General features: G+C 45.5%; 1 protein-coding gene across 1 annotated transcript; it reads left to right on the forward strand.

Moving 5' to 3' along the window:
- The first annotated feature begins 526 nt into the window (after window positions 1-526).
- Window positions 527-11,428, forward strand: LOC116511244 (N-acylneuraminate cytidylyltransferase-like). The gene is made up of 8 exons (XM_032221115.1): window positions 527-796; window positions 3,984-4,126; window positions 4,722-4,877; window positions 5,935-6,068; window positions 7,081-7,175; window positions 8,978-9,149; window positions 9,397-9,550; window positions 11,010-11,428. The coding sequence occupies exons 1-8, from the start codon at window positions 582-584 to the stop codon at window positions 11,213-11,215; spliced, it is 1,275 nt and encodes a 424-aa protein (XP_032077006.1). The 5' UTR covers window positions 527-581; the 3' UTR covers window positions 11,216-11,428.
- The last annotated feature ends 2,295 nt before the right edge of the window (window positions 11,429-13,723 follow it).

Below are 13,723 nucleotides of genomic sequence, written 5' to 3' on the forward strand. Positions count from 1 at the left end.
TTCTCTACTGGCTGAAGAAATTTCGGGGATGCTTCTCCTTCCAGCCCATTCGACCAGGCGCTTCCCAGATTATTTGTGTTTATTTATTTTATTTTATTTAGTTTGCCACTCCTGTACAAGATCACAGGAATAAGTTATCTTGTGAAATATGTTGGACTCCAACACCCATCACACTCAGCCAGCACGTGGGATTTGCAGCCCATCCCATCTGGAGAGGAACGGCTTCATGTCCAGCAGACACCCGCTTTAGATTCATCCATCTATCCATTGAACTACGTTTCCCGGCATCCCACTGGAAGGGCTTTTACTCCCCATCGGCCAACGAAACTCCTCCATTTCCAAACCGCCGCAGAAACAGCGCCCTCTGCCGCCTCAGAAGACTTGAAGCAGGCGGGGCGGGGACGTTAAAATATCCGCGCCTTAAAAAAAAAACTCCACCTCCCAGCATTCCTCGGGCAGGCGTGGCGAGGGCGGCTGCGCGGGGAGAGGGGCTGGGCTGAAGCGTGGGAGGGCGGCTGCGCGGGGAGAGGGGCGGGGCTTAAACGTGGCAGGGCGGATTATGTCCATTCTGTCAGCAAACCATGGCTGCGACAGTTGTTGGGGATCCTCCTTCGCTCGCTGTCGCCTCTTCCCGGCCGTCGGGGGATGCCGACTCGGGGTCCCCTCACATAGCGGCGCTGATCCTGGCTCGAGGCGGCAGCAAAGGGATCCCGCTGAAGAACATTAAGCTCCTGGCTGGCGTCCCGCTGATTGGCTGGGTACTGAGGGCAGCCCTGGACTCCGGCGCCTTCCAGAGGTCTGCGCATGCGCGAATGTCAACGTTCTTTCTCCCACTCCCGGTTTTTTTTTTTTAATGAAGCGACAGTTCTTTTGTCTGCAACAGAAACTTCCGGGTTGCAATGCGATTCCTTAAGGAATTTCGTGCAATTTCATGATCAAAGCGTAACACAGGGCTTAATTGTCGTTATTAGAAAGCACGCGCTCTCAGAATCAGTAAAATCTAGGATGGGCTTTTGGGTGGGGTGGCTTTTTAAATATATCTTGCAAAAGTTTCCAGCAGGTGTGGGTCTAGAGCTATATTGTTAATTTCATAGCATGGTGCAAATTGCTTATTTGTACCCTATGACTATCATTAAGTGCTGTGCCTTATGATTCTTGATGAATGTATCTTGTCTTTTTATGCACACTGAGAGCAAACGTACCAAAGACAAATTCCTTGTGTGTCCAATAGCAGTTAGACTTATATACCGCTTCATAGGGCTTTCAGCCCTCTCTAAGCGGTTTACAGAGTCAGCATATTGCCCCCCACAGTCTGGGTCCTCATTTCACCCACCTCGGAAGGATGGAAGGCTGAATCAACCTTGAGCCGGTGAGATTTGAACCGCCGAACTGCAGCTAAGCAGTCAGCTGAAGTGGCTGCAATACTGCACTCTAACCACTGCGCCACCTCGGCTCAAGTGTCCCGTCACACTTGGCCAATAAAGAATCCTATTCTCTTCTACTCTATTCTATTCTATATCAGGTGGGATGAAGGCTTATAGGGTTTTATGTTGGGGGTTTTTAAATACAAGCTGCAGGGAATCACCCATGTGTGACTTGGGCAGCTACTTGTCAGCAAAGCTGAGAAAATCGTCATTTTCATTCCAGTTTATTAAAAAGATTTTTTTTTAAATGGCAATCAATTCAAATATGGAATGAAATTTCTATAATAAATTGTGAGGCTTCACTTATGGTACACCCTTTATATGCTTTGTAAAGTAGTCCCTGACTTACGACCACGGTGGAGTCCACATTTTCTACTGTTAAGTCAGACGGTTGTTAAATGACCCATTTTATGACTTTTTGCCACCGTTGTTAAGTGGATCGTGCGGTGATTAAACGGCTCTGGCTTTCCCCCCTGACTTTGCTTGCAGGAAGTCAACTGGAAAGGTGACTCATAGTGACCACGTGACCCCAGGGCAGTGCAACCCTCATAAATACATGCCAGTTGCCAAGTGTCCAAATTTTGATCATGTGACCATGGGGATGCTGCAACGGTCATAAGTGTGAAAAATCAGAATCGGGAGAGAGCTGGAAGGGACCTTGGAGGTCTTCTAGTCCAGCCCCCTGTTCAAGCAGGTGATCTTATACCGTTTCAGACAACTAGCTGTCCAGTCTCTTAAAAACCTTCAGCGATGAAGCACTCACAACTTCTGGAAGCAAGTTGGGTGATCATAAATGACTATAAGTTTCTTTTTTCCAGTGCCGTTGTAACTTCAAACCATCACCAAAGGAATGGTTATAAGTCAAGGACTACCGGTATAATTATTTAATTAAATGTACAGTATGGGCTGTCCAACACCAGTTCATTTATTAAATTTACTTGTTTATTTTTATTTATTTATTTGACTTATATACCGCTTCATAGGGCTTTCAGCCCTCTCTAAGCGGTTTACAAATTTTTAGCAAATTGAGTCAGCAACTTGCCCCCACAGTCCGGGTCTTAAAGAAATACTTGCAAGGTTGCGCTTTCTGCTTCATCGAAGAGGGTATTCAGTTTATTATAAGAGCCCGGGTGGCGTAGTGGTTACAGTGCAGAGGTGGGTTGCTCCCGGTTCGGCCCGGCTCAGGCGAACTGGAAGTAACAGCGGTGGGAGGCTCCGCCCACCCGCCCAGACACTTCTGTGCATGCGCACAAGCGAACCGGTAGTAAAAAAAAAGTGGAACCCCGCCACTGTTACAATGCAGTTTTGCAGGCTGACTTGGCTAACTGTCAGTAGTTCAATCCTGACCGGCTCAAGATTGACTCAGCCTTCCGAGGTGGGTAAAATGAGGACCCAGATTGTTGGGGGCTATAGGCTGACTCTGAAAAACTGCTTAGAGAGGGCTGTAAAAGCACTGTGAAGCCGTATAGAAGTCTAAGTGCTATTGCTATTTCTATTTCAGAGCGGGGGGGGGGGGTTGATTGGGAATTGAAACTAATCCATATATTTTCAGATTGCTTCTCTGAGGTAGATAGAAGTATCTTCCTATTCTGCTTCCTTCTTGAGGGAAAAACAGAAAGTTAAGTTTTTTCGGAGGCTGTGCAGCACTTGATATAAAAGGGTGAAAAGTATTTCAAAGTATATGTGGGCAAAAAGATAGAACCTGCACTACAACCAGATCCCTGCTGCGTTTATATTGACTATATACAAAATAAATATGGGACCAAGAAATTCCAGTTAGCCTATGCTTAAGATCAGAAATGATTTAAATTGTTTAAAGTTGGTTCAGCAAGAAGAAGCTAAGGTCAATGTAGAATGTTATTAATTTTTTTTATTTCTTTTTTTTCTCTCAATAGATTTTAGACTGTGTTTGTTAGAAATCCATACCGTGTACGGGTTCTGGGAAGTGGGGGGGGGGAGGTGGAGGGGGGTTGGGGGAGAGGGTGGAGGGAGGGAGGGGTATATATTAGGCTAGACAAGAATTTGGTGGTAAACTAGAATTATTTTGATATACAAGAAATTGTACTTCAATGTCTTACTGATTGAGGAATGATGAAATGTTTGCCTTAAAAGAAATAAAACTTTTGAAACTAAAAAAAGATAGAACCAGTCTGCCCACCTTAAATTAAACATGCCTTTTTCTGGAATCCACAGCAGTAAATGTACGTTTTGAAGAGAAAATGCAGCAGACTTACAGCATTGCAGAGGGTGCTAGATGTATGCCTTAATATCCCCCAAGGACTCTTTTTTTTGCCTCCAAATCTGAACTGCTGTGCAATCTTTCTGACATGATCTGCCCATTTTACAGATTGGAAAATTGAGGCCAAAAACCCTTCGTGATTTTCCTAGAGGTCTTTGGTTGAAGAGAACGTTTTTAACTATTTGCTTTTCCAAAAAAAGGTTCAGTGGGGTGGGTGGGATACAAGATAAAGAATTGACGCATATCTCAAGGCTTGTCGTGTTGTGCCACAGCTTCCCTAACGGGCCAACAATATTGCTGCTCCCTTTGTCTGCCCGCAGTGTATGGATTTCCACAGATCACGATGAAATTGAGAAAATTGCCAAGCAGTTTGGAGCTCAGGTTCACCGGAGGACCTCGGAAGTGTCTAAAGATTCTTCTACCTCTTTGGATACCATTGTGGAGTTTCTCCAATATCACGAGGGTATGTTGGTGCTTTTTTTTTTAAGTATTGCTTTGGCAGATCTTTCAGCTTTCATTCTCTGGATTTGAATGCAGGTATGTGTGAAGTTTCCAGAAGATGACCTAATTAATTTACGAGCCTCGAGACAAAGTTCAAAAGAAATCCATTCATTTATTAGGATCAACATTTTGGCATGTTCTTCTGTGGAGCCGAAACTGATTTCCAGTTAATGGCCTTTGCACTTTACCCCTAACTCTCAGTCTGTGTCATAAATCATATCCACCAATGAAGTTGTAGAAATATGAGATCCGACTCTGGCCGAAGGTATGCATGGAATCCTCCCTACAATGTCAAATTTGATAATAGTCATGGTAACGCTTTACAAGTGGACAATATGTCTAGTTTAATTTTAAAAAGGACTAGGGATGATATGATAGCCGGATTCCAATATCTGAGGGTGTCAGAGTTTTGCAGCGTGACTATTGTTATGAGATAAACCCAGGAGCACAGCACAGCACAGCACACAAAGCCTTTAGACAATTGACAGTGGTTGACAATTGACAGAGAGATAGAGATCGCTCCTTATCTCCTCCGTGTTTTTCTCTCATGACTCCAGAGGTTGATGTCGTAGGAAACATTCAAGCAACTTCCCCTTGCCTGCATCCCACCGACCTCATCAAAGTGGTCAAAATGATCCGTGAGGATGGCTTTGACTCAGTCTTTTCAGTCGTGCGGCGGCACCAGTTCAGATGGAGTGAAGTTAAAAAAGGAGGTAAGGGAAGGGCATCTTTCGGACTGGAAATTATTGCTTATAAAAACTTCAGATTGATTGGCCTCAAACAAGCTGGCTCCCTCGGCAAAGAAATGGAGATGATCACCATTCCCCTAGAGCCGTGATGACGAACGTATGGCATGCAAAACCTTCTCTGTGGGCACATACACCGTCGCCAGCTGCTTTTCACGGGCGCCGGAGCACCAGAAAATGGCCAAAAACCAGATCATTATTCTGGCCATTTTTGAACTGTTTTCATGCTGTTTTCTGTGCCGTTTTCAGGCTGTTTTTCATGCCATTTTCAGGTGGTTTTCAGGCTGTTTTTGACCCACAAACGGCCTGAAAATGGCCCCCCAAATACCCAGAAAACTGGTTTATTTCCAGGCCATTTCAGGCTGTTTTCCAGGCCATTTTCATGCCGTTTTCCAGGCCATTTCAGGCTGATTTTCAGGCCATTTTCCAGGCCATTTCAGGCTGTTTTCCAGGCTGTCTTCATGCCGTTTCCCAGGCCGTCTTCATGCCGTTTTCCAGGCCGTTTTCAGGCCATTTTCATGCCGTTTCCCAGGCCGTTTTCATGCCATTTCCCAGGCCTTTTTCGTGCTGTTTCCCAGGCCATTTTCATGCTGTTTTCCAGGCCTTTTTCATGCCATTTTCCAGGCCGTTTTCATGTTGTTTTCATGCCGTTTTCCAGGCAGTTTTCAGGTTGTTTTTCAGGCCATTTTCCAGGCCATTTCAGACTGTTTTTCAGGCCATTTTCCAGGCCATTTCAGGCTGTTTTCCAGGCCGTTTTCATGCCATTTTCCAGGCCGTTTTCATGCCATTTTTCATGCCGTTTTCCAGGCCGTTTTCAGTCTGTTCTTTTGCTTTCTGGAGCTCTGGCGCACATACGCATGCATGCACGTTCACATACCTTCCAGTTTGGGCACTCAGTGCCAAAAAGCTTCACCATCCGTGCCCTAAAGTCAGACATAGAATAGAATTCTTTAGAATTACAGTGACACCAAATCCATCTTTTCACACTCACCCCGACCCCCCACCCCCCTTGTTGTTTTAACAGTCTGTGAAGCGACCGTCCCGCAAAATCTGAATCCTGCCAAGCGCCCTCGGCGACAGGACTGGGATGGCGAACTTTATGAAAACGGATCGTTTTACTTTGCCAAAAGAGCCTTGATTGAAAAGGGATATTTGCAGGTAGGGGCGCCAATCCTGTTCGTCCCTCTTTTGCCGCAACACTTCTGAGTTCGGTTTCTGAAGACGTTACCGTATTTTTCAGAGTATAAGATGCACCAAAGTTTCGAAGAGGCAATTTTTTTTTTTAAAAAGGGGGTTTTGCACTCTGCAAACCTCCCCCAAATAGCCTGATTTTCATGGAAATGGCCCCATTTTTTTCCCCAAAAGAAAGGCATGAATAGCTTTAGGGGGCTTGCAGAATGTTTCTGGGGGTGTGTGCCCCCCCCCAAAGACGAGTAAAAAATGGCTCATTTTTTGCAAAAAGAGGCCATTCTTTTTCAAAAAAATTGCATGCATAGCCTTTAGGAGGCTTATAGGGTACTCCTGGGGGCTGGGGTGGGGGGGAATTGAGCAAAAAAATCCCTCAGAGCTACAGAGCTAAGACACGCCCAGGCTCCAAAGCGTTCTAGCTCTCATTGAGTGATCTTGTTGCTATGCCCCATTTCAGTTCATGAATGTACTCTGACAGTATCTTCTGCGTCTTACTGGGTCTAGAAGATAATAATCTATAATTTTAATCTAGAGCCGTGGTGCTGCAGCGGCTAGAGTGCAGTATTGCAGGCTGAATCTGCCCACTGCCAGCAGTTCGATCGTGACCGGTTCATGGTTGGCTCTGCCTTCCATCCTTCCAAGGTCGACAAAACGGGGACCCAGATTGTTGGGGGGCAATATGCTGAATCTGTAAACCGCTTAGAGACGGGCTGTGAAACATTATGAAGCGATATATAAGTCTTAAGTTCTATTGCTACTGCTATCTTTCACAGCTTCAGGGTCTTTAACATGGTCACAGGTCTTTCACTCCATAACGTTCTAAAAGGTGGGTGAAAAAAGGAGACTTGCCTGCAAATTGGGCTGGAATGCAATTTCTGTCTCTTCTCTGCAGACCTGTGCCCGTACATAACCCTTGTGGAAATCCTGGCCCACTGGTGTGGGCATGCATGGTTGACTGACGCATGCTTTCATTTTTACTTAGGGCGGGAAAATGGCGTACTACGAAATGCGAGCCGAGCACAGCGTGGACATAGATGTGGATATAGATTGGCCCATCGCGGAGCAACGGGTCCTAAGGTAAGCACCAAAACTGGTTTCCTCGGATGGTTGCGGTGATGTTCTCCTCCTTTAACAGAATAGAATAGAATTCCTTATTGGCCAAGCGCGATCGGACACACAAGGAATTTGTCTTTGGTGCATAGGCTCTCAGTGTGCATAAAAAGACAAGATACATTCGTCAAGAATCAATAAGGTACAACGCTTAAGGATAGTCATAGGGTACAAATAAGAAATCTCGTAGTTCTAGGGTGTACCATCAGCAGGACAAAGAGGTACCCTTGTGGAGTTCTTGGTGCTCTCTTAACTTGGCTGTTTTCTTGCAGACGTTTCATTGCCCAACTAGGTAACGTCATCAGTGCTTGAAGGGAATGCAGTTAAGCTACCTTCTAGTACTGGTACTCTTTACTTAGCTGGGTAATTAAACATCTGCAAGCTCAGAGAGTACCAAGGACCCCTCATTTCAATACTGACCTACAAAAGGTTCTTTTCTCTGGATACCCTTGTTCAAGAACAGGTCCATATACCGTATTTTTCAGAGTATAAGTTGCACCTTTCCCTCCCCCCCCCCCAAAAAGAGGGTGAAAATCTGGGTGTGTCTTATACACTGAAGACAGCATTTTTGGCCTCTCGAAACTCCGGCCCCTTTGCAAAAACGTATGTGCAGAGGGTTTGGGAGGCCTGCAAAGTGCTCCTGGGGGCTGGGGAGGGCAGAAATTAGCGAAAAATGGACCGGTTTTTGCTCGTTTTTGTCCCCCTCCCAGCCCCCAGGAGCACTTTGCAGGCTTCTCAAACTCTCTGCATGCCCCGTTTTTCACAAAAAAACGAGCCATGCAGAGGATTTGGGAGGTCTGCAGAGTGCAAAAACTTTTTTTTTTAATTTACCTCTTCAAAATCTTGATGCGTCTTATACTCCGAAAAATACGGTAAGTTCAAGAGAAGGATATAACTCCCAAATAAATATTAGTCTTACTTTATTTGGCAAGATTTCTGCTCTTCTAAGGGTTCCAGGCAATGTACATATCTGTCCTCCAGCATTATCTTCGCAATAAGCAAGATATGTCAGGCAGACAGAAGGACTGATTCAAGGACATCCCAGTGAGATTTCATGTTTGAGGCTGGACTAGAACTTTGAGTCCCTCTGATCTTAGCAACATATGTGAATCGTAGGCACCCACATGCAGAAAAACTAGTAGGCTGCAGAAATTTCCTGACAATTAGAACCATCAATCAGTGGAGCGACTTCCCTCCAGAGGTTGTGGTTACTCCGCCACTGGAATTTTTAAAGAAGATGTCAGAGTTTGGCAGTGCGACTAGTATTATGAGATAAACCCAGGAGCAAAACACAGCACACAGAACCTTCAGACAGTTAATAGTGGTTTTTATATATACAGAAATATATACAAACATTTACATGCAGAGATAAATCCTTTACCAGCTACGAATACAAGGAGAGAAATGAAATACACGATGAGAAAGAAACTCCCTCTAATAGTCACCTATATAGAGACTTGTGTGGACCTCCCATCAGAGTCTTAAAGAGGCGATGCCTGTATCGCTGAAATCATCCTCATTGCATCAGGTCGAATACCCATTTGTCCAGAATGGTATAGAATCTCCTGCTTGAGGAGGGGTTGGACTAGAAGACCTCCCAAGTCCCTTCCAACTCTGTTATTCTGTTACCTCCTCAAGGGGAACTATGCATTCTTTTTTCCTCTTGGTCTTCCAGCCTTCTTCTTGCCCATAGAATGCAACATAAGTAAACTAGGTGGTGTCCCGTCCCCCCCCCCCCGCTTTACCACGATTGTAAACCATATTTCCAGATACGGCTACTTTGGGAAGGAGACCTTAAAGGAAGTGAAGCTTCTGGTTTGTACCATTGATGGATGCCTCACCACCGGTCACATCTACATCTCCGAAGATGGGAAAGAGATGGTTTCCTATGATGTCAGAGATGCGGTTGGAATCAATCAGCTTCAGAAAAGAGGCGTCGAGGTACATCTTAATTATTGTCTTTGGGGATAGATTTTTAGGAGAAGGATTTCACAAAATTTCTTTGCCCTTTATTGGAAAGGAGGTGGACTTTTAATTTTCATGGGGGGGGAGGGGGGAGGCCAAAATGTCAAAACATGTCCCCGTTGCTCGAGTGTATGGAGACATCATGAAGACGGTGAGAGCGGAAGGGACTTACCCTTATCCCCAGAGCTTGGGTGGGGCTTCTAAAAGCCTTTCGTTCGTCCAGGTACGGCTGATCTCCGAGAGGGACTCTTCCACCAAGGCGCTCTTCACCTCGAAGTTGGGCTGCCCCGCGGAAGTCGGGGTGATAGACAAGCTGGGTGTCGTGGAGAAATGGCGGAAGGCCATGGGGTTGTGCTGGAAGGAGGTGGCATATTTAGGTGAGGCCCTTTCCGAATGCGATTGTTGATTGCGTGGCTCTGCTAGAAGTTTCCGGAAAAGTTGGCTTCCTCGAACGAGGTTTCCGTTTTTCTGCTTTATGTTTCAGCTGCTTCATTATTTCCCCGGCGGATGGTTTTTGAGCTTCTCTCAATCATTGGAAGCAGAAAAGAGAACAGGTAGTTCTCGACTTACAACCATAATTGAGCCCAATTTTTTGGTGGTTAATTAAGACACTTGTTGTGAGTTTTTACCTTAACAAACTGCGGCAAGAAAGGTCGGGGTTGGGGAAAATCTCGCTTAACCGATGTCTTACTTAACCACCTAAATTTTGAGCTCGATTGTGGTCGTAAGTCGAGGATTATCTGTATATGACTGAAACTGAAGGACTTGGAGGTCCTTAAAGAGAGTCCCATCCTCACTGATCTGATCGAGAACAGCAAGTTCATTTTTACCTCAGATAGTATGGAATAAAGCAATGTTTTAAAATCTCGGCAACTTGGAAGATGTCTGGACTTCAACTCCCAGAATTCCCCAGTCAAACAGTATGCTGGGAATTGAAGTTCACAATTGTGGGTGTAAGTTGAGGACTGCCTGTACATCAAATCATCTTTTATATTCAAAATCAGTTTTCAGAATGACTACAGCCCAAGCCTTTTAAGAGTCTGGCCCTTGGTTTTCCAATCCCACCATTTATTTTCAATTACCATATTTTTCGGAGTATAAGACCTAGCAATAGCAATAGCAGTTAGACTTATATACCGCTTCATAGGGCTTTCAGCCCTCTCTAAGCGGTTTACAGAGAGTCAGCATATTGCCCCCAACAACAATCCGGGTCCTCATTTTACCCACCTCGGAAGGATGGAAGGCTGAGTCAACCTTGAGCTGGTGAGATTTGAACAGCCGAACTGCAGAACTGCAGTCAGCTGAAGTAGCCTGCAGTGCTGCATTTAACCACTGCGCCACCTCGACGTACCCACCCCCACCCCCGCAAAAAAGAGGGTGAAAATCTGGGTGCGTCTTATACACTGAATACAGCATTTTTGGCTTCCCGAAACCTTGCTCCCTTTGCAAAAATGGCCATGCATAGCCTTTAGGAGGCTTGTAGAGTGCTTCTGAGGGCTGGGGAGGGCAAAAATGAGCAAAAAATGGGCCGGTTTTTGGTTGTTTTTCCCCGTCAGCCCCCAGGAGCACTCTACAAGCCTCCTAAAGGCTATGCATGCCCTTTTTTGACAAAAAATGGGCCCGTTTTCGTGAAAAACGGGCCGTTTGTGGGAGGTCTGCACAGTGCAAAAACTTTTTTAAAAAAAAATTTTTTTGCCTCTTCAACATCTTGGTGCATCTTATACTCCGAAAGATACGGTATCTCAGAAACGCCTCTAACAACATTTAGCCGATTAAAAACAATTTAAAAACCGTGATCGTTCACCGAAGATGCTTTTTCTTCTCCCGTCACCGCAGGAAATGAAGACTCGGATGTGGAGTGTCTCAAGAAAGCCAGCATGAGCGCCGTCCCTGCGGACGCTTGTCCAGCTGCACAGAAAGCGGCGAGCTACATCTGCAGGTCCAATGGCGGCCGCGGGGCCGTTCGGGAGTTCGCCGAGCACATCATCCTTTTGATGGAAAAGGTGAATTCGGCGGGAAAAAACTTGGGCCGAACAAGCTAGTGAAGTCGACTCCAAGCAGCGTCTCTGCGAGAGACGGAGTTCTTCTTGGTTGATTTGTTGGGGGGTGTCTTTCCTCTGCTTGGCTTTTGACATTTCCAGGATCCAAAAAAGGACCCCGACGAGAATCTTTAAAATATCTGCTTTATTATTATTATTATTGCACGGGTGACTGAATCGTTACTGAATTGACGCAGAGCCAAAGTGGCAGGAAAACCCAAGAAATCCAAAGACACGTTATTGCTGGACATGTCAGTGGAGATTCTCGTTCATCCAGGTCATGGAAAGTGCTTTTTTTTCCCCAAGAGGCAACTGGACTTTCTTCGATTTCCTTCTGAAGACATTTCGCTTCTCATCCAAGGAGCTTCTTCAGCTCTGACCGGATGTGTGGGGAATGGAAGGATTGATACTCCTTGCAGACAGCTGGTCCTTTGCATCCTTTTTGAGAGTCGTTGAGGCCACCTGGAGGTTTATCCGCGTCTTTAGGATCACCTGAGTGGTGCAAATGGTTCCTGTAGTCTGCCATTTTTTTCCACCTCTGGAAATCCATTCCTACTTCCATTCAAAGGGTGTTCATCCCAAATTGTACAGCTAAAAATCTGTAGAGATTCTCTGTGGAGCCTTCTTAAGAGCCGAGGTGGCGCAGTGGTTAAATGCAGCACTGCAGGCTACTTCTGCTGACTGCAGTTCTGCAGTTCGGCTGTTCAAATCTCACCGGCTCAGGGTTGACTCAGTCTTCCATCCTTCCGAGGTGAAATGAGGACCCGGATTGTTGTTGGGGGCAATATGCTGACTATGTAAACCGCTTAGAGGGGGCTGAAAGCCCTATGAAGCGGTATATAAGTCTAACTGCTATTGCTATTCTCAGAACTGTGGGAAGGACTGTGTTGTAGAGTGGAGATAGATGATGTCGTATCCCACCCCCCTCTGTTCAATTTCGACATAGATGGCCCCCTCTTTGACCCCCTGTTTCAAACCAGCTGTCTGCAAGGAGTGTCAATCCTTCCATTCCCCACTACCCAGTTAGAGCTGAAGAAGCTTCTTGGATGAGAAGCGAAACGTCTTCAAAGAAAAAAAAACAGTTGCCTCTTGAAAAAAAATATTGCCGGACATGTTTCCTAGAAGGCTTGAAAAGTTTACAGCCTTATTCCCTGATTTTTTTAAAAATTATTTTATCTTATGTTTGTTTCTTGGCTTGTTTGTTTTTGAAGCCTTATCATTCAGGCCAGGGGTCTTCAAACCTGGCAACTTTAAGACTTGTGGACTTTGAACTCTCAGAATTCTCCAGCCAGCTCTGCTGAGAGTTGAAGTCCACAAGTCTTAAAGTTGCCAAGTTTGGGGACCCCTGATTTAGGCAAAAATAAGTTTGTTAAAAATAGAAGCACTAGGAAAAAATGCTGTTGTTTTTTTTAAAATTCTGGCTACAGTGCCATGCCATTGTATAAGGAACCGATGACCGTGTACGGACATCAAATGGAACTTAATATTTTGCCAGAGGGGGTCTTCTAATTTCTGAAGTCTCCCGACTGGTAGGAGTATACCTTCTTGATTTTATGTTCAAGATTCTCCATAACAAGCTTTCTTTTAGGCTGTTCCTTTAGGTTGGCTCCTCTAAGCCAACATGTCTCAATCTTGGCAACTTTCAGACGTATGGATTTCAACTCCCAGAATTCCCCACTCAAGCCATGTTGACTGGAGAATTCTGGGAGTTGAAGTCCATAGGTTTTAAAATGGACGAGGTTGAGAAATGCTGCTCTAAGCTGAATCACACAGGTGATAATATCCTGTTGTCACCTGTTCAGTTGAAGAGCATCAACTTTGCGGAGGGGTCTGAAGTTGCAAATAATAATCAAGGAGTGGGGAAAGGCAGGGGCAGGGCAGTGATGCTGACTGGTCAGAGTCCTATCATTTCCTTTCCTGAATTTGAGGAGGACAGATTCGAGCAGGAGGGCAGGTGGTCAATCTTTAAAGGTTTATGGGCCACCGGTAATAACATAAGACTTCCGTTGTGAATTCCTTGAGATGGACGTTGATGGGATGACCCAGCTCATCTGCTCGGCTGCATTGCTGAGCAAAGTCTTCTTCTGAGCTGCTTGACACAAGTTCTCCCCCTGATATTGCACTTTCCTCCCCCAGGCCCTGGTATTCAGCCGGTTTCGGACCGGTTAGCAGAAATCGCAGGTTGGCCCTCCCCCCTAGTCCCGGCTCTATGCCGTCCTATTTAGGCAAATTTTTGAGGCTGGGCACATGCGCAGAGTAGCGGTGCTGAATTGTGGCCCTTTTATGACTTATGGGCTGGGGGACTTCAACTCCCAGAATTCCAGAATGACCCTTTTATGACTGGTTGACTTCAACTCCCAGAATTCCAGAATGACCCTTTTATGACTGGTTGACTTCAACTCCCAGAATTCCAGAATGACCCTTTTATGACTGGTTGACTTCAACTCCCAAAATGACCCTTTTATGACTAGTTGACTTCAACTCCCAGAATTCCAGAATGTCCCCTTTATG

The sequence above is a fragment of the Thamnophis elegans genome, chromosome 7 (genome assembly GCF_009769535.1).
Source record: "Thamnophis elegans isolate rThaEle1 chromosome 7, rThaEle1.pri, whole genome shotgun sequence".
NCBI lineage: Eukaryota > Metazoa > Chordata > Lepidosauria > Squamata > Colubridae > Thamnophis > Thamnophis elegans.